Source organism: Dipodomys spectabilis, unplaced genomic scaffold (genome assembly GCF_019054845.1).
Source record: "Dipodomys spectabilis isolate Male_0828 unplaced genomic scaffold, ASM1905484v1 ptg000564l, whole genome shotgun sequence".
In the NCBI taxonomy this organism is placed as follows: Eukaryota; Metazoa; Chordata; class Mammalia; order Rodentia; family Heteromyidae; genus Dipodomys; species Dipodomys spectabilis.
This window is the reverse complement of record NW_024871241.1, coordinates 945,511-967,018: the sequence shown is the minus strand read 5'-3', so window position 1 is coordinate 967,018 and position 21,508 is coordinate 945,511. Positions and strand designations below refer to the sequence as shown.

Genomic DNA, 21,508 nt, shown 5'->3' with positions numbered 1-21,508 from the left:
AGACTCTGGTCAAGATAATAGACCCAAATGACCTACGACATGACATTGAAAGAAGGAGAAAAGAACGGTTACAGAATGAAAATGGACACATTTTTCACATAGCTAGTGCTGCAGAGAGGTAATCAGTAGATGAAAAACAACCTGATATCAGGGTGCTTTTGGTTTCCGCATTTTCTTCAGTTTTTGGTATGATCATTTTAGTGTAGGGATTTGATCCTTTGAATTCCTTTTATATGTTTAAGTAAAATGTGTCATAGTTATTCAGTGATTATTATATGCAGCTTGACTTTAACAACAAAAATTATGGGGTAGTTGAATATTAGAAGTTTTTATAATTCTAGAGAAGAGTGTAACAGCTTGTTGAAGAGAACCAGTGAGTTTATGGACTGTAAACTCTAGCTGATTAGAACTCATCTATTCTGTCCTTTAGATTCTGGGTTAGTCTTAATAGTATAACATTTGCTGAAGTACAACATTTTCGGATTCTTCAGTAGTTCTGCCCATGAAATAAGTAGGCATCATACAGAATTCAGAGGAGACCTACCTAAGTTTGAATATCACCACTATCCATTTAAAAGCTATTTGAAACTGGAGTGTCGGTGGCTCATGCCTGTAATCCTAGCTACTCAGGAGGCCAAGATCTGAAGATCATTGTGCGAAGCCAGCCCAGACAGAAAAGTCCCATGAGACTCTTATCTCTAATTAACCACACAAAAACTAGAAGTAGAGCTGTGGTTCAAGTGATAGAGTGCTAGCCTTGAGCACAAAAAGCTCTGGGACAGACCCCAGGTCCTGAATTCAAGCCCCACAACTGACAGAAAGCTGGAAGTGGACCTGTGGTTCAAGTGGTAGAGTGTTAGCCTTGAGCAAAAAGAAGCTCTGAGTGCCTATGCCCTGAGATCAAGGCCCAGAACCTGCGCTCTTGCATGCATGCACGTGCACATTTGTGTGTGTGTGTGTGTGTGTGTGTGTGTGTGTGCGCACGCGCGCGCGTGCGCGTGGGTGTGAGATCACATATGTATGTATATGTGTGCACACACACACACACCACTGTTTGATCTTGGGACAAATATGCTAACTTTCTAGAGAATGATGCTAAAATTCACTTCTTATGTGAGGCATTTATGCATATTAGATGACTGGTCCATCCGTATTACTATGCTATGCATGGCAAATAGATCATTAGCAGATCTTGGTTTTTCTTTTTCTTTTCTTTTCTTTTTTTTTGCCAGTCCTGGGCTTGAACTCAGGGCCTGTGCACTGTCCTTGAATTTCTTTTGCTTAAGGCTATCACTCTACCACTTGAGCCACAGCGCCATTTCTGGCCTTTTCTGTTTCTGTGGTACTGAGGAATTGAACCCAGGGCTTCAATGCATGCTAGGCAAGCACTCTACCACTGAGCCACATTCCTAAACGTTTCTGTCCTAAACGTTTATCTCTTTTTAGAAACTCTTAGTCATCTAGTTTGGCCCCAGTTTAGTTCTGAGAAATCATTAGACTCAAGGCCTAATGGACACCATATGATTATGAAGTATGAGACAAAATTCCCAGTTTAGACAATAATTCTTTCATTATTTGAATCTCCTGGAAAGCGGCATTATTTGGATAATAATTCAGATAGTTAGAGCTAAAGGATTTTCCATAATCCTTAGTGCTAAATTGAATCCAGAACCTTACATTCTTATTTAGATTCCTTATTTATGACTAGTGCTATACCGCCTGAGCCATAGTTCCACTCCTTGACTAGACTTTTAAAGCTAAGTTTTCCTGTTAGTCAAAATACATGGAACTTGTTTAAAACTAGTCTTGATTCTGAAAACATGTTTGGGACTAATTAAAAGACAGCGAAACTGTGTATTATGGCATATAAAACAACAAAATAAAATTGTAAAAATTTTATCTTTTACTAGGTGAGAGTCATTACTGATATGGTTAATATATGGCATAATTGTGCTCTTTAATGACACAAACTCTATGTCAGGTTTTTCTTAACTCAGCAAGTTTAAGAAACCCAGTGTGCCAAGAAACAGAACATTACAGATAGATTTAAAATGACCAGCCATGTAGCTGATTTGGTACAAGTTACTTAGTCTTTGTTTTGTCATCTGTGAAGTATGGATAAAAATTATACTTACCTCATACTGGTGGTTAAGATTAAGTGAAGTGATGAATATAAATTAGTGTAGCTGGTTAGCATTAAATTCATTAAGGACTTTGAGGACACTATTGTAGCATGCAATATGTTCCTTCAACATGTCTTGCTCAGGTGGTTGGATTATTTTATTAGTATTGGATAATTGGTGTGGCATCTGGAGCCATGAGAGTTTTAAAAAATTACAATTCAATACTCAATACATTCAATACTCAACAGCACACAGAGCTGTACAACCAGTATCACTATTCCAAAACATTTTAGCACCTAAGAGGCAAACAGTGTACCCAGTAGCTGTGACGCTACATTTCTGTTTTCCCCAACCCCTGCTCTACCTCCTGTCTCTATAGATTAGCCTATTCTTGATATTTCATATGAATGCAGTTATATGATATGTGTTCTGATCTCAGTTCACATTTATTGACTGAATGATGAATAAATGAAGACTTTCCAAAGAAGCAGAAAGAACAGAGGATATTTAAGTTGAAATGCATTTTAACAAGGATTACTATTTCCTGTGCCTTAAGGTACATCAACAAGCCAGATTCTTGGGGATTCCATGTAATCTCTTAAGAACCTAAACACAGTTTCTCATCCAACCAGTATAGTAAGTCCACTACAATGTAATTGAGGTATTATATAGGTATGGGTTGTGAGTGATTACATAGCTTAAATATAGTATCAGTGGACAATAAATTGCCAGAACTTTTTTTTCAAAAAGCTAGGTAATTTATAAGTTTATAGGTAGTTTATAAGTGATAGTTTATTACTGTAACGATCTATAATCTATACTCAACTAGAGTGCACTATGTAAAAGGTTTTATTCACATACACAACAAATATTTATATGCTAGTTCTTTATTCTAAAGTTCTTACCCTATATATTGGGCATACAGTGAAAAACTAAACTGTACACAAAGCACTTGCAATTTAATGGTAGAAGAAAGAAAACAAATAAATATATGTCCATGGAGTGATAGGTAAAAAAAGCACGTTAGGACTTTAAATTTTTATTTATTTTTGTGCCAGTCCTAGGGCTTGAACTCAGGACCTGGTTACTGTCCTAGAGCTTCTTTTGCTCAAGGCTAGCACTCTAGCACTTGTGCCACAGCTCTACTTCCTTAATTGGAGACAAGAGTCTCACAGCCTTTTGTGTCCAGGCTGGCTTCAAAACACTGATCCTCAGGGCTGGGAAGGTGGTCCAGTGGTAGAGTGCTTGCCTTGCATTCATGAGGCCCTGAGTTCGATTCCTCAGTACCACATAAACAGAAAAAGCTGGAAGTGGCGCTGTGGCTCAAGTGGTAGAGTGCTAGCCTTGAGCTGAAGAGTTGAGGGACAGTGCCCAGGCCCAGAGTTAAGGCCCCATGACGGACCAAAAAAAAAACCCCAAAAACCTGATCCTCAGATCTCAGTCTCCTGAGTAGCAGCTGGGCTATGGTGGGAGCCACTGGTGACTGGCTATGATTTTAAAATTTTAGCAGGGTATGAATTATATGAATCTGTTATCTGCAGGATTACTTGAGGAGATAACATTTCCAAAGAGAGACTGATAAATTCATAGAACTTGAAGCAGGGACATGGTTGCTCTTGTGTTGGGAAGACAGGGAGGAATTGTTGGTGGTCGTGCAACATAGTGGAAAAGGAGAATGTAGATGAGACCAAATCAGGAAGGACTTTAATGGACTGAAGGATATGAAGACTGTAATTTTTTTTTTTGGTTGGTCAAGAGGCTTGAACTCTGGGCCTGGGCACTGTCCCTGAGCTTTTCAGCTCAAGGTGAGCACTCTACCACTTGAACCACAGCATCACTTCCAGTTTTCTGGTGGTTCATTGAGATAAGAGTCTCATGGACTTTCCTGCCCCGACTATCTTTTTGAACCATGATCCTCAGATCACAGCCTCTTGAGTAGCTAGGATTATAGGCATGAGCCACTGGCACCTGGTATAAGATTGTAAGGCAGATGCTCTTCCACATGTCCAGCCTTAAACAAAGTATTTTTTATTGTGGCACTGGGTTTGAACTAGGGCCTGTGCTTTACAAGGTAGGATTTTTTGGCTGTGCCTCCAGCTCTGTATTTTACTCTGAGTAAAATTAGTATTTCAGGTTCTAATTAGAGAAGAAACATAATACCGTTTACTTTTTATAAGGATTCCTATAGTTGCTGAATAGAGAAAGGACTGTAACAGCTAGAGGAAAAAAAAATCATTTCTCAAGTGAAAAACAAAAACTTAGAGCTAGGAAGTCTACATGAAATAGGGTAGCATTATAGCATGAACTCATCTGGGAACCAAGCTCCTTAGATCTGGCCCCTTCCATATCCTCTGCATATGGTGTCAGCTTCATGACCTCAGTTGCTTTTTTTGTGCTCTAGCCATCATGGCCTCATTCTGTTCTTTCATTTAAAGACTTCTTGACATTTATACATGATACTTTAAACCTTTTTGCCAAAATTTAGTCCCATGGCTATGCTTAGCTGTAGGGTGGTTGGGAAGGGGGAGAATCCTTAACCAAGGTGTTCATTTCCTGGTCAAAAGTCACCGATCAAAACATTTAAAATTTTTAACTGTAGTAAAATATACCTATCATAACTTTTTTTTATGTGCTGGTCCTGGGGCTTGAACTCAGCGTCTGGGCTTTTTTTGCTCAAAGCTAGCATTCTACTACTTAAGCCATAGCTCCATTTCCAATTTTGTTTTTTTTTTGTTAAGTTAATTGAAGAGTCTCACAAACATTCCTTCCCAGGCTGACTTTGAACCACAATCCTCAGATCTCAGTCTCTTGAGTAGTTAGGATTTATAAAAGCGTGAGCTACCGGAGCCCAGCAGGATTCTTTTTATATATATTTTTGATGTTATACAGGCTGAGCATTCTTTACCTAAAATGCTTAGGCATAGACATGGTTTATATTCCTCCAAAAAAGACCCCAAGTCTCAATATGAAACTTAAGTTTCACATATGCTTTTTATGCAGTGTTTTTAGTGAAGCTGTGTGTGATTTTTCTGTTGTTTTTTTAAAATAATTTTATCAGGCTGGGAAGGTGGCTCAGTGGTAGAGTGCTTGCTTTGTATGCATGAGGCCCTGGGTTCAATTCCTCAGCACCACATAAACAGAAAAAGCCAGAAGTAGCACTGTAGCTTGAAACAGAAAAAGCCAGAAGTAGCACTGTAGCTCAAGTGGTCAAGCACTAGCCTTGAGCTGAAGAGCTGAGGGACAGCACCTAGGCCCAGAGTTCAAGCCCCACAACGGACATACATACATACATACATACATACATACATACATATACATACATACATACATACACACATACATATAAATAAATAAATTTAATTAAATAATTTAATTGTCTTTAAGTAGTTGTACAAAGGAGTTGACATTCAACAAAGCAGTTTATGAATACAGTGCTTCTTGATCAGTGTCACCCCTTTCAATTCTCACTCAAAACTACCAACCTACCCTTTCCTCATTTTTCTTAATTGAATGCTTTTGCCTTTTGACAGAGCAATTCATGTATATAGTGCATCTTGATTTGTGTCACCCCTTCAACACTTTCACCCCTTTTCACCTCTTCCCTTATTTTTCTTGATTTGGGGTATATGCAATGATTATTAACTGCATTCTCCCCCATTCCTCCCTTCAATCACTATGTCAGACGTGGAATTTGTCATTTGTGGTGTCATTTGTAGTTGGTGCTTATAAAGCTTTAGCTCTTGGAGAATTTCAGATATTTCCTTATATGGCATATGTATTTCCTTATATGGCATATGCTTCACAAAGAGGAATTTTTAAAACTCATTGTTTTGCTTTATTGAAGTAGTTATATATGTTAAGGATAATTATTGAGAAAAATATAATCAAGTATAAAAATATAAGGAATTTTTAATTCTACCAGTTAGAGATGGCCACTGTTAACATTTAGTACAATTTCTGTCATACTTTTTATAGGCACATGGGTATATACTTTAAATAATTGAAATTATCCTCAATATATAGCTTTTTACTCTACTGCTTTGACTTAATATATCATGAGCATTTTGACATGATATGGGTTTTATTGAACATTTCAAAAGGCTTGAGTGTCTGTTTCATGTCAGTTTCCAGGGTAAGAGACTCAGCTTACATCACTAAGTATGCAAGCATACCAGTAGTTACAAACATGGAGAGCTATGTTTAAAGACTCCAAAATGCTATATACATGTGCTCATAGCATGAAGTACCTAGTCTGCCTTGGAGGGGTTAAAGAAAGTCTTCCTTGGAAGAGGTGAACTTTCAAGTTAATCTAAGTGGAAGACAATGATACAGAAGGGAATGCAGGGGCGAAGGTGTAGAAACAGAAGTGATTGTGGTGCATACTGGGAACCACACATAGTCAAATATCCCTGAAGCTCAGTATGGTGTCCAGAACATTGGAGCAAGGCAGCAAGGGCCAGAACAAATATGTCCTGGGAATTATGCTGAGGTGTATGGGTTTTATTCCAATGCCAGTGCAGAGTGTCTGAGAGAAACTGAAGCAGGTTGAAGTGTGAGCAATTGGTTCAGTAAGGAGTGGGGCCCAAAGAAGAAGTAGAAAGGGTCTTAGAGTGTTATGAGGAGATGACAAAGTGAGATTTACATAATGGCTGTGGAAATGAGGTTTTTGGGCTCAGAGGAAAAGCCCAAAGAAGGACCTGCTTCCCACATAGGGTTGTAGGACTGCCTTGATAAACCCCTTAATGGCCTTAGGACCTCATGATATCAATGAAAGGGGAGCTTGTTCTTTGCTGCTATTGCCTAGAAACAACAGAACCCTGAGCTCTGCCAGTGAGGCAGCTTTATTCTATTCCCCACACCTCACCTCTGATGGATGGGCTGGATCTTGAGCCCTTAGAGCTTCTGCCTAGAGAAGTATGTCAGCAGGGGGCAGGCAGGGCAGGGCTGCCAAAGGCTTTAGAGCAGTGTCAATCTTTCCTCAGAAAACAAATGATCAGTTTCAAGCTCCAACAAGGCTATTCTTGGACCTAGATTGAGAACTCCTAGTATAGGAATATTGTTTTTTTCCTGCTGTTAACTTCCAGCGTAGCTAAACAATGCATGTTGAAAAGTGAGGATTTTACTCTTAACTACCATTTATAATTTTAGTAGTGATAAGTAGTTGAGGTTTTACTGGTGTTCTACTTTGTTTTTGAAGGGCTTGTTTCCTGTTCTTGTTATTTGTAAGATAAAAGTAAACTAACAAAAGGTTCTTAGTTTCTCTTTTTATTTTATTAGGAACAATCAGCGTTCCAGTTTTACAAAGTTGAAGAATATTCATGCTGATGGATTCCCCAAACTTCCACATTTGATAAAACCAAATTTTAGAAAATTTATTCAGAAACCTTACATAGTAAGATTGGAGTTTCAAATTTTTCATTTTTGTGCATCCTCTTTATATTTTTTTCAAAAATGTTTAACTACTCATTGATTATGTGTAATTTAATTGAAGTTATATCAGAAGAAATACTCATCTTTTATTTGATTTAGTTTGATTTTATTAGACTTATTATAGTACCAAGTCAAGATGTTTGGAAACAACTTTATTAAGATACGATTTATATGCTCTAAAGTTCACCCATTTTATATTTATAGGTCCTGTTTTACATTCTTATCATTCATTTGTTTTGAATTGTGTATTAATTGTTCAAAAGTGTTTCACCATGGTATTTCACACATGCATGTACAGTATGAAATAGTTAATAAGAATGTTGATTTTAGGAAATGGGAAACTATATACAGAATGAGCTTCATCTTTTCTATTGCCACTAGAGGATTCAGGTTCTTTGCAGTTACCAGTTATTTCTGGTACCTCCTGGGCTGATGTAGGAGCACCATCTCAAATCAATTAATCTAAGTTAGCAAAAACAGCCTCATATGGTATTGAAGATTTGTATTCTTGTAAAGTAGAAACCCTTCAGCAACTACAGATACTAATAGATTGCTTTCTATCTTTGATGCCTCAGTAAATGACTTCTGAATTTATAGTTCATTTTCTAAAGTTCAACAATTATACAACAGAGGTGTTTCACATTAATCACAAGCATAAATGAAATCAGTTCCTAAACTAGCATGGTTCATGTAAAAGAAGGAGAATTATGTATATGCTTACAGTTAATCTCTATGCTTTAGGTTCTTAACCCTGAATTCTTAAACAAGTGTCTTTTAAATGGTGAACTAGTTTTAAAGCCTTAAAGTATATTAACTCATACCAATGCTTTTTTGTTCAGAATTATACTATGCAAAGAAAAGATAATATTACTTTGAAATCATATGACTTTGACGAAAACCAAGGCTCTAAAATGCTTTATAAGGTATTGTTTTTCATTTAACTCTTTCTGTTGGCTTATACTTTGGACATAACATTCTAAGTGTTCATACATTGAAAGCTGTTTTTGTGGTATTCTTTCAAAAAGTAGCTATAAACAAGTTTTTTTAATGAGTATTTCTAATATTTATAGTTAATTGTGATCAGTTTAATGGTGACCTATTTCCTCAGGACTTGACTTTCATTTTTTATCCAGTAGAAGGAAATCTTTATCAAGCATTGTCTGGAAATAGAGATGCATAGAAAAGATACAGGTGGAATGATTTTAATTGGGGAGTCAAAGTCCTAGATCTTGTTGTTAAGCCTGTCCCTTAACCACTGAGGCCTAAGTTCAGAACTGTAGTGTTTTCTCCTGGAGTCATATTTAACAAACCCTGCCCATGAACATATAACCCTCTTGATCATCATATATCTTACTCTTAATTGATTGTACATCTATATAACTTTTTTGTATTGGAGCTTGAACTCAGGACCTAGATGCTGTTTCTGGGATTTTTTTTTCTTCTTAAAGCTAGCATCCTACCACTTGAGCCACAGCACTACATCCACCTTCTTAATGGTTAATGTGAAATAAGAGTCACAGAATTCCCTGCCTGGACTGGCTTTAACCCACGATCCTCAGATCTCAGCCTCCTGAGTAGCTAGGATTATAGGCATGAGCCACCAGCACCTGCTATCAGTTTTTGAAATTGGTTTTTATGTAAAACAATTTAAAAAATAATATTAGCAACCAACACTAATACCAAAATACATTAGCAAGTAATTAGAAATACACTTTTTTTTTTGCCATCATTAACCTCTTCCCTTTTGATACCTGTAATACCTAGAATCAGGACAGGTCTAAGTACTAGACATGTTGCCATCTGCTATACTAATAAAGTTGACTCAAAAACTGTAGTTTTGTCATCAGATTTTTTCCTTTTTAGTATTTATTTTTATTAAGTAGTTGTACAACGGGATTTCAGTTCCGAAATTCAGGCTATGAGTGCAGTTCATCTTGATCAGTGTTGCTCTATCCATTGTTCTCCCCTGTCTTTCCCCATCCCATCCCATCCCTGCCCTCACGTCATGTGGTTCAATTTTTATGTAATGTACATTGAATATAATGACTTATTTGCTCACCCTTCCTCTCTCCATTCATATACTCCCCCTCATTGCCCTCCTCCCCAGAACATATTCTTTTTTTTTATTTACAGAGCAACTTTAGTGGTGACAGTTTCCAGCCCCATTACAGATCAAACCTGGTACAAAAGAGCTTGTACATTCAGGCTAAATATCAACGTTTACGATTTGCTGGTCCAAGAGGATTTATCACTAATAAATTCAGAGAGAGATTACTGAGGCTAAAAAAGGTTAGTTGGATTATGATCATTTAAAAATGTTAAGTAGTTTTGGAACTCTTAAATCATATATTCATTAGACAAAATTATATTCTTCATTCAGTTTTAAGAAACAACTTGGATTTAAAAAAAGATTTTTTGCATGATATTTGAATAAAAACATTAAGGAGTAATGCTTATAGCGTTGTAAGACTATGTAACCTTAAAATACTTTTAGCTCAAACATGTTGAACTTCTTATTTTAGCTCCATTTCTTTTTGCATTTCTGTTCTATAGTTAATCATTAAAATGGGTATCTGAATGCCAAAAATACCGAACCTGACTTCAGACAAAATGTATATAATGGCAAAATATACTAACTTGTCTTTTTCCTCTAATCTATTCATGTATTTCTGAATTGTGGCAAAATAGGTAGAAGGAAAAAATTCCTTTTTAATAATTTTAAAGTATGCAATTAAGTGATATTAATTACATTTGTAATTCTATATAATTATTGCCACTATATTATACCTCTTCTAAAACTGATTTTGAATTGGCAAATAAAAATTACATATGTATTTGTGGAATACAATATGATTATTGATATATGTACTTCTATGAGTTAAGCTTTTTTAAGATTCCAGTAGGTTTCTTTCTTCGCCTTGCTATTTCACATAACATCCAAGTTCGTCCATGTTATTGAAAATGGCAGAATCTCCTTTTTTAAGGCTGGGTGCTATTCCATTATGTAAATATACCACATTTCTTTATCCACAAATGGATACTGATGTTTATTCATGTAATCATGTTCTTAATGCTAATTTTAAAATTTTCTTTACTTGGTCATTTAAATTGCCTACTCTTAAGTTGTGGGGTGGTTTTGTTCAAATTAGCCATGTTGGTATTTGAGAATACAGCATTAAAAATATAAAATTAAGTCATATATAATTATATTTTAACAGAGCAATACATCACATCATTTAAGTGAAGTATATTCATAATTTTTTTATTTTTTCATACCTTTAGATCTTTTTCTTCTGAGATATGTATATATCTCTAGTTTTGTTATCGAATAACCCAAATAGTTTTATAAATTTACAATTATAAATGTTTTGGGACTGAGAAGGTGGCTCAGTGGTAGAGTGCTTGCCTTGCATGCATGAGGCCCTCCCTTCGATTCCTCAGCACCACCACCACATAAGCAGAAAAAGCCAGAAGTGGCGCTGTGACTCAAGTGGTAGAGTGCTAGCTAGCCTTGAGCTGAAGAGCTGAGGGACAGCACCCAGGCCCAGAGTTCAGGCCCCATGACAAAAAAAAAATATTTCCATGCTTATAAAGCCTTTATACTAAATTTAAAGATTTTAGTAAAGCTTAACTTTTATTTTCAAGAAATGAACTAGTGGAATAAAGTTGACCTCTGATTTTTTTTGTTGTTGTTGTTTTGGTGTGTGTATGTGTGTGTGTGTGTGTTGGTACTGGTGCTTGAACTCTAGGCCTGGACACTTTATTAGTATTTTTGCTCAATGTTGGCATTCTATCACTTTAAGCCATACCTCCATTTCTGACTTTTTGCTGAGAGTAAACTTTAAAGCCTTTATACTAAATTTAAAGATTTTAGTAAAGCTTAACTTTTATTTTCAAGAAATGAACTAGTGGAATAAAGTTGACCTCTGATTTGTTTTTTGTTGTTGTTGTTTTGGGGTGTGTGTGTGTGTGTGTGTGTGTGTGTGTGTGTGTGTGTGTGTGTGTGTGTGTGTGTGTGTGTGTGTGTGTGTGTGTGTGTGTGTGTGTGTGTGTGTGTGTGTGTGTTGGTACTGGTGCTTGAACTCTAGGCCTGGGTGTGTGTGTGTGTGTGTGTGTGTGTGTGTGTGTGTGTGTGTGTGTGTGTGTGTGTGTGTGTGTGTGTGTTGGTACTGGTGCTTGAACTCTAGGCCTGGATACTTTCTTAGTATTTTTGCTCAATGTTGGCATTCTACCACTTTAAGCCATACCTCCATTTCTGACTTTTTGCTGAGAGTTAATTTTCCTGCCTAGGGTGGCTTTGAATTACAATTCTTTGACCTCAGCCACCTCTGTAGCTAGAATTATAGGCATGAGCCACCCCTCTAAGTTTATTTAGTGCCTTAGGTAGAGTTCTGATTTCATATGGCTTTAGGAAAGCATTTTCGTGTGTGTGTGTGTGTGTGTGTGTGTGTGTGTGTGTGTGTGTGTGTGTGTGTGTGTGTGTGTGTGTGTGTGTGTGTGTGTGTGTGTGTGTGTGTGTGTGTGTGTGTGTGTGTGTGTGTGTGTGTGTCCAGTGCTGCCCTTTGATCTCTGGTCCTGGGCATTTTCCCCAAGCAGCTTTTGCTCAGGGCTAGCACTCTACCACATGAGCTACAGCACCACTTCTGCTTTTTCTGTGATTAATTGAAGCTGGCTTCAATTAATTGGGCTGGCTTCAAACCATGATCCTCAGATCTCAGCCTTCTGAGTAACTAGGATTAAAGGCATGAGCTACCAGGACCCAGTCAAGCCATTTCCTTTTTAAAGAATAGAAGTAAAACTGGAGCCATTTTCTTCTCTCTCTCTCTCTCTCCATTTTTCTCTCCCCCTCCTCTCCCTCCTTCCCTCTCTTACTTTCACTCACTCTCTTGCTTGATTTTAGGGTGCTTGACTGCTATCCCTGAGCTTTTGTGCTTAACACTAGCACTCTACAAGTTGCGCTCCACTTCCAGCTTTTTGCTGGTTAATTGGAGATAAAAGTTTCACAACTTCATTGCTCAGGCTGACTTTGAACTGCAATCCTCAGCTCTTCACCTCCTGAGTAGCTAGAATCATAGGTGTAAGCCACAGTGCCCAGCTATTTCTCCTCATTTATATCTCCTCTTAGGCTAAAGAGATGGCACTTCTTTTTCTGCTTTTTTTTTTTGGTGGGGGGAAAGTTTTAACAGCAGATCTTCTAGACATTTGTGTCCAGTAACAGGTGACAACTTGGCTCTTGTAAGGGAAGCTAGTGACTGATTTCCACTCAAGGATTAAGAGTGAAGCAGACCTTTTCCTCAGGTGCTATGATGGGTTTCTGGTGCATCTTTTCCATTTCTTTTCTCTCTGCTCTATGTTAAACTTTGAATTTTAACCTTTTTCTTTTTTGCCGGGCTTGAACTCTGGGACTAGGCACTGTCCCTGAGCTTCTTTTGCTCAAAACATGTGCTCTAACACTAGAGCCACAGCACCACTTCTGGTTGTTTTAAGTAGTTCAGTAGAAATAAGAGTCTCATGGAGTTTCCTGCCCAAGCTGGCATTGAACCGTGATCCTCAGATCTCAGCCTCCTGAGTAACAAGGATCACAGACATGAGCCATGGTGCCTGGCTTAACCTTTTTTTTTCTTTTATTTTTTTGCCAGTCCTGGAGCTTGAACTCAGGGCCCACACACTGTCTCTGAGCTTCTTTTGCTCAAGGCTAGCATTCTACCACTTGAGCCAGAGCACCACTTCCAGCTTTTTCTGTTTATGTGGTAGTGAGGAATGGAATCCAGGGCTTCATGAATGGTAGGCAAGTATCTATCATTAAGCCACATTCCAAGCCCCTTAACCTTTTTTTTTTAAAGGAAATTTTATATAGGCTGAAAGCAGGTCAATGTCTGGGGTGAGCATGACCAGTTTTAGCTCCTTTGAACTCCATTTTGCCTCTGTCTTTTAGGTGATTTTGGTACTCCTTAACGCTTGCTTGACTGGCTACTTGAACCTGCAGTTTCTATATTCTCCTTGAACTTGCTTCATTTTCCTTTGCTTCAGATTGTCCAATTCCTGCTAAACACTGTATTCTTTTAGGCTATATTGCCCACACAGCAAATAGAAATCAGACTTCAGGCGTTTGTCATAAGACATAGGAAGTATGTCCCAGAAGGAGTTACAGTTTGCTCTGGGTCTTTAGTCTTTAGGCCTACACCTTTGGTATCATCTATGATGTAGCCGTTGTACTTAGAGTCCAGTGCAGTCACAGCCATATCTTCCTAATGCCTTTGAGTACAATCTGAATGCTTTCAAAGTGGTCCCAGCACACTGAATTTTTTTAAAAAGAAGGCCAAAACAGGTCGGGCTCAGTGGCTCAAGCCTGTAACCTAGCTGTTTGGGGGTGGGGCTGGAGATTAGGAGGCCATGGTTTAAGGCCAGCCTAGGCAAAAAGAAATGTTCCAAGACTCAGTCTCAACCAGTTAGTGGGTGTTAGAACTCATGTCTTTATCCTAGCTACAGAGGGGTGGGGGGAATACAAGGGCTCAGTACAGTGTTGCATGCCTTACATCACAATGACATGGGGAAGCACAAGTAGGAGGAGACAGCCTGGGCATACAGTGAGACCCTACCTTAAAAAAGCAAATGTAGCCCCACGACCGACAAAAAAAAAAAAAAAAAAGAAGCAAATGTATGGGGCTGGGAAGGTGGCTCAGTGGTAGAGCGCTTGCCTTGCATGCCTGAGGCCCTGGGTTCGATTCCTCAGCACCACATAAGCAAAAAGAAAAAAGCCGGAAGTGGTGCTGTGGCTCAAGTGGTAGAGCACTAGCCTTGAGCTAAAGAGCTGAGGGACAGCGCCCAGGCCCAGAGTTCAGGCCCCACGGCCGGACCCCCCCCCCCAAAAAAAAGCAAATGTATGAAATGGAGGAGAAGCTCAAATGGTATAGAGCATCAGCTGTGAAAGAAAAAGCTGAGTGAAAGTGTGAAGCCCCAAGTTCAAGCCCCAGGAGCAGCACAAAAAAAGCAATACAAAAAGAGGATGGAGATGTGGCTCAAGTGGTAAAGTACTACCTAGAAAGCAGAAGGCTAAAAAATTAAAGCATAAACAACAGCAAAAAAAAATCACTTCTATTTCTCCAGTATCTAATAGTCTTTTTTCTTAGGTACATTCTTTGGAATGCTGGTTTATGTATGTTTGTATTATAGCTCTTCCAATCTGACTATTATCAGTGCCTGCAAGCAAAGTCATAGCCAGACTTTTTATAGATTTGTGTTTGAACAAGTACATCACTAAATCAAGTACCCTACTATTAGCACACTGCTTAACAGTTGGGCTTCACTTCATTGACCTTTAGGAAAAAGAATGAGGCATTGCAGCTGTTCTATTTCTGCCAAGATCTGAACTAATCCATTTAAAACTAACTTAGCCTTTAAGTTATCTCAGCTTAGACCTCTCAGCTCACTTTCTGTGCTGGTCCTGGGGCTTGAACTCAGGGCCTAAGTTCTGAGCTTTTGTCTCTGAGCTTTTGTGCTCAAGGGTAGTGGTCTGCTACTTGAACCACAGCGCTATTTCTGGTTTTTTTTATAGTTAATTAGAGATAAGAGTCTCATGGTCTTTCCTACCTGGGATGGCTTTTGAGATCTCAGCCTCGAGAGTTGCTAGGATTGCAGGTGTGAGCCACTGATGCCCAGCCTTCTAAGTTCACTTTTATCTCAATTTTATGCCCTAAATAAATGCTTCCTTTTTCTTAAATTAGGGGAACTTTTGGTCAAATGGGGTTACTAGGTATAAGGCAACATTTATATCTTTTTTTTTTTTTTTTGGTCTGTGATGGAGATCAAATCCAGGGCCTTGTACATGCTAAGCAAGCACTCTACAGTAGAGCTGTACCTCTCAAGCTTTTGGCAACAGAGGGAACTTTGAGGGTCTTGCCCTAGAGAGACATCCTTAGTCTGCACCATTTTGAAGATTTGCCATGTTAGGGAGATTATTCTTTTTGCAGTTATTAAACAACTACCTAGAATAACTAAGGATACATGATTGATTACTTGCTCTAGGTGCCCTAAAATTATATATAAGTGTACTTATTCCCACTTACCTCAAAGTCCACCAGAATATATACATTGTTCTTGTCTGGACTCTATATTGAAATGTTCACTCATGACTTGAACATATTTTGTCGCTCATCTGCAGGATAATCTGGTTACTGTGCTATCATGCTATGTGCTTCCTGTCTACAACACAAAACAACTTCAGGAAGTGGCAGGGGTAAATCCATGTACTCCTAATACATCTTTTCTGCTTACTAGATTAATAGTTGCTTCCCTAAAACTGTATTGGCTTCCAGCTGCCTACAAAATAGTGAGATTCCTAGGCAGAGAGAAAAATATAGAAGTGAAATTATTCCTTACTCGTCACACCTTTGTCATGTTAATCTCATTTTGGTATCTCAGATCTCTTCTACCAGGTTTCTTTTTTCTTGGATTCTGTGCTTGATATGGAAGATGAGGTTGGGTGTTTATTATTACCTGGAACAAGGCTTGTTATCTTTTTATGCACTGACATTCAGACATTTCTTCATCACATATCTTTTGCTTACCATAAAAAGGTTTTGGAAACAATTGAGGGTCTGAATATGCATCAGAATAAAAGAAAGAACTTAGTATAAATAACTGTCAGCAATTGTGCTTTTGGTCAAGAAATCTTAGAGTTCTTTAGTACCATAGGCTTTCTAGCAGTTCTCTTGTGCTCCTAAGTTTTGTGCCCACCACATCCCTTTTCATGGATAGAAAGCAGAGAGGAGAGGCCATAAAAATGAAGCAGAAAGGAAGTTAGAACCTGACATTTGTGACTTTCAGGAAAAGAGTCCTTGAAAGTCATTTAGCACAAAGATAGAGTGGGACCACCAAACATTTCTATCAGATATGAGTGCCAGATATGAGTTCTGTAATCTCAGAACTCAGATGGCTGAGGCATCAGAATCATGAGTTTGAGGCTAGCTTGAAGAACAGAGTGCGTTCCAAGCCAGCCTGTGCTACATAATGGGGCCCTGTCTCAAAAAGTAAGCATTTTTAACTGTGATATTTGCTGTTTTCCCTCTCCCCCAATCTTTCTGCCTCCTGTGTAGTTGGGATTACAGGCATGAGCCACCAGTGCCCGTGTGCTCTTCTCTTTTGTTGTTCTTCCTACTTTACATAAATGCCCTCACCTCTTCCCAAGATTTGCTGTTGTCCTTACTACTTTCCAGACTTCAGCTGTTCCACTGCCTCCCATGGTAGCTGTGAGCTTCCTTAGAAATGTGACAGTTAAGTGACAGAAGCCAGACACAAATGATAACCTATTGTGTGACTCCATTTATATGAAATCTCTTAAGACAAGAAAAGCCATAGTGACAGAAAGTTGATTAATGATTGCCAGGAACTAGGAGTATAGGAGAAGATTGGGCAGGAGCATGGGTTTTTAGTAGGTATGGATAGAGTTCCTTTTTAAGAGTGAGAAAAATATTCTAAAAAAGATGATCATGTTCATCTATTTATTGTACATCACTGTGAATATACTAGAAAGCCACAGAACTATAAACTTCAAATAATTTAATTGAATGGAATATGAACTATATTTCAGTAAAGCTGTTAAAAATACCAAACTTACGTTCCTAAACAATTTATCTCCCCTCATGGTCCATAACACTTTGAGGTTAGCCAAGCCAACCTAGAAACTTGTCCTACTAATGAATCCTCAAATCTTATTTCTGTCACTCATTCATTTCATTTCATTCATTTTAGTGACTGCATATTCCCTGTTTAGATGCATTTTGTATTTCAGGGCTTTGCAAAACTTTTGGCTCACATGCTCTAAAATTTTGTAAAATTATCTACCTTCTTGCATCTTTTTGGTTATCTTATTTTTAGGTCCACATTATAGTAAATGATATAATTTCTGGCATATTATGAATACTGGCAGTCTTATTTTTATTGGGGCCACATCTTGTAGGTACCATTACCTGTGTGTACACACTCAAATTCCAGTCTCCCAGAAGGAAAGTAGATAATCAGCATAGCACTCACCAATTAAGGGAAGGAACTTTCCTGAAATCTTAGTTTCTAGATGCTAGCCAAGGGTCAATCTTGTAATAAGTAGACCCTTTCAATAACAGTAACCAGATCTTCTACTGTGTTTACTTTTTTCTGTACAACTATGTGTGCATGTATATATATATATATATATATATATATATATATGCGTGTATGTATATGTGTGTATATATACGTGTGTGTGTATGTGTGTGTGTGTGTGTGTGTGTATGGTGTTGCTGCGTTGCTGGTTGTGAGGCTTGAGCTCAAGGCCTGGGCTCTGTCCCTGAGCTTTTTTTACTCAAGGCTAGTAGTGTTCTACCACTTTGAGCCACAGCACCACTTCTGGTTTGGGGGCAGTTAATTGGAGATAAGAGTTTCACAGACTTTACTGCCCAGGATTGGCTTTGAACCTTAATCTTCAGATCTCAGCCTCCTGAGTAGCTAAGATTACAGGCATGAGCCACTGGCACTCCACTGTACAACTATATATTTTTTTATTATGAAAATACCACACAGAGGGGTTACAATTACATGAGCAAGGTAATGAGTACATTTCTTATCAAGCATTGTTGCCTCCTCCTTTGTTTCCCCTTCCCATCCCTTCCCATCTTTCCCCCATCCCTCAGTACAACTATATTTTTGAAGAGCTTGATTTCACAAGTGGTAAAGGGGGAGAAGAGAAGTACTATAGAAATCATTCTACATCATGCTAAGTATTTTCACATATTCTTCATGGAGGAAGTAGGCTGTAAGTTGAGACATGGAGGGGAGCTGGATAGCTTTAGCTAAAGTTAATGATCTGTGCTTGGCAATAGGCTATATAATTAGAAAGAAATAGAATGAAAATTAGACAAGGCTCCAAAATCTGGGGAAAATATTTAGGACTTCATATAGTAGCAGTAGTACCTCTTCTTACACTGAGGAGAAATTGGTACTTTAGGATGCTCACTTGATTAACAAGAGGTAGGGCTGTGGGGGAAAGATGTGGTACAGGAAGACCAACATGAAACATTTGCAGGGACCCAAGTGTCAAGTTATAAAACATACATGAAGTTGGGCATTAGTGGCTTGCACCTGTAATCTTAGCTACTCAAGAGGCTGGATCTGAGAATTGCAGTTCAAAGCCAGCCGGGGCAGGAAAGTCCATGAGACTTATCTCCAATGAACCACAGAAAACCGGAAGTGGCACTGTGGCTCAAGTGGTAGAGCACTAATCTTGAGCTGAAGAGCTGAAGGACAGCGCCCAGGCCCAGAGTTCAAGCCCTATGACTGACAAAAACAAATACATGAGAAGGGGCTTGTATATTTATTTTAACAAGTTTTGTAAAAAGATTTTCAAATCATTGAAAGGGTCAGGGACCAATCTGAGAGACGGTAGGTATTAAAGAAACTATGTCAAGCGTGGAAGTAGTTGATAATAATTGCATGTTTAAAATTTTTTACTGTTATTTTAAAAGTGATGCATGGAGAGTTTAGTTACATAAGTTAGCTAACAAGAACATTTCTTTTTGGACAATGTCATCCCTTTCCTCACTCTCTCCCAGTTTTCCATCCCTTCCCCACCCTAATTGCACATTTTTATAAACAAGATATTTCCATTGAAATTTTCTTCAGAATTATTGTAGTTAGTATTTCCTTGTAAAGTTAATAGTTAACAGATATTTTGTTTGAAGACAAATTACATGATTTTTACAATGTGTAAAGAAATAGAATTCAATGAAATCTACTTTGATTTATTTAAAGGAATGATGTTGACAAAACTATATATGCTTGTATTTATGAACATTTTATTAACCAAAATAGAAGAATAATAATTTCTATTACCACTGTTTTTGTTTGGAATTAAACATTTTCTTAGTAATGTAAGTGCCAAAAAAATAAATCAACTTTTAAATTTCTTTCAGTTTTAATAATGTAAGATCCTAGTAAAAGGTAAGGATACATGTATTATTGGTTTATTTATTAACGTCCCCGAAAATTATGTCATTCTACCAGTTTTTATTTTATTAGTTGCATGGTGTTAAGTTCAGCTTGTGATTGGCAATTTAATATTTTGCTTAGTATCCAATAAAAAAGTCCACATTCATTACCCTTTAATCATAGTCTTCCTGTTCACATAAATTCCTTTTCCTATATTTATTGAAACCTTACGTTTTTGTTTCATTAACCATCTAACAGCAACAAAGCTTCTAGTAGTTTTCTCTGCAGATATCCATCATTAGAACAGTCCAAATAGTTTTAGAATTGGAGAATCCTGTATAATGAAAGAGATAGAGTACCAGTTTCAGGTTGTGCTTCTACTGGAGAGACTAAGGTTTGAGTCTTCAGTTTATGCCAGGGTTGGCTCCACTGGAACTCACCCAAATAGCAGAAAGTCGTTTTCATCAATTTACTAATACCAGTGTTATCTAGTATTATATGTGGGTTTTTTTTGTCCTACTGACTTATCCTTTGATATCTGCTTTGATGTGTTCTGTGTCACTTTGCTTCTTTGGGACCCCACATACCTTTGTGGGGATTTTGAGGTACAAAAAGTACTATGTAAATTAAACTGTTTTCAAAATTACATTGTGAACTAACTCTAGCTTAGATGTTATAACTGACTCTTTTTGAAGCCTGTATTTCTCTTGTTGTCTCTCTATAGGAATATACAGACGACACTGAAACGTAGTTTGGAATTACTACAAATGGAAACAACACTACTGAAGGATATTTGGAAGCATCTCTTTTTGTCAAGAGTTAGAATTGGCACTAAGGCACTAATACTGTAACTTTCTTGATAAAAATAACTATTTTTCAGTAGTGGAATGCTGCAACATTTTTACACTTGATTGCTTTTAAAATACAGTATTCAATTTAAAAGTTGTATTAACTACAGTTTCTTTGCAAAATGTCTCAATAGAATCACTTGAAGGGCATTATTTCTTGATGCATTTTTCTCCAAGCATGGTTTCACTGAGAGAAAGTTATATCTGGACATTTATATGTTGAAAGCTTTGGTTTGGAAATAAGACTATGAAAATCGTATGTCTGTACATGAAAGAACTTTACAGTGGCCTTACAGTAGCAAATTTTATACCAGATTTTTTTCTTTTTCTGATGACATTTTGGCTTATAACTTGAAGTTTTTCTTAAGTTTCTGAAGATCAAGGCCTATATAATTCATACATTTCATAATACAATATAAGAAGGCTAGAGAAAAGGTGCTTCAACTTTTCCATCAGGTAGTTGTGAGTGCACTGAATTTTTGGTAATATGTTCATTCAGTTTTTTCCACAACTATTTGCTCTTTTCCAGTTTCAAAATGCTATTGTGGAAAATATGTAAAGATTTTATAATCTATATTCCATCTTATTTTTCCCTCAGGGCAAGCTTGTGCATATATTTTTAAAGGCTTTTAGAACATCTGACAAATGAAATGTCATATTTGAAAATTGTACTTTACTACTACAGCATTACACATTTTGCAAGCACATCTTACAGAGTGTTTATTTTCAGTTCAGTTGATATGTACTGCATACCTACTATGTGTAAAATAGAGTTGATGACATTTTAAATGCAGTTTTTAGGTCTGAGTACTTTGTTTCTTTATGTTTTTGGTGTTCTGCTTACCAGTACATATACATTCCCAAACCAATTTTTGTGAAATGTTTTATTTGTAATAAAATAAAATATTGTTGGTCTTCCTGCTTGAAGAAGTTGCTTGCCAATTTATCAGAACATTATTTTGGTTTTCTGAGCTTTTGCGCCCTAAGTAGGAGCTGTCACTGTCTAACACTGTTAATTATGTAGGTAGAGCTTCTGAGTGGAAACAGAGAGGTTGGTTAAAACTTTTTTTCTAGGCTGGGCACTGGTGGCTCATGCCTGTAATCCTAGCTATTCAGGAGGCTGAGATCTGAGGACCACATTTCAAA

The 21,508-nt window shown here is 37.5% G+C and overlaps 1 protein-coding gene across 5 annotated transcripts in view; it reads left to right on the top strand.

Annotated features, from left to right (window-relative positions):
* The window catches only part of Bclaf3 (BCLAF1 and THRAP3 family member 3), a 57,974-nt gene extending 36,697 nt beyond the window's left edge, over positions 1-21,277 (top strand). For 4 of the 5 annotated variants that reach the window (XM_042670522.1, XM_042670524.1, XM_042670521.1 and 1 more), the window contains exons 8-12: positions 3-118; positions 7,401-7,515; positions 8,393-8,476; positions 9,687-9,842; positions 20,239-21,277. In XM_042670522.1, coding sequence (XP_042526456.1) covers positions 3-118; positions 7,401-7,515; positions 8,393-8,476; positions 9,687-9,842; positions 20,239-20,265 — 498 coding nt within the window. In that variant the 3' untranslated portion in view covers positions 20,266-21,277. Of the gene's footprint in view, positions 1-2; positions 119-7,400; positions 7,516-8,392; positions 8,477-9,686; positions 9,843-19,498; positions 19,527-20,238 lie in introns of all 5 variants that reach the window. The other variant, XM_042670525.1, reaches the window with a different exon arrangement.
* Positions 21,278-21,508: the final 231 nt, after the last annotated feature.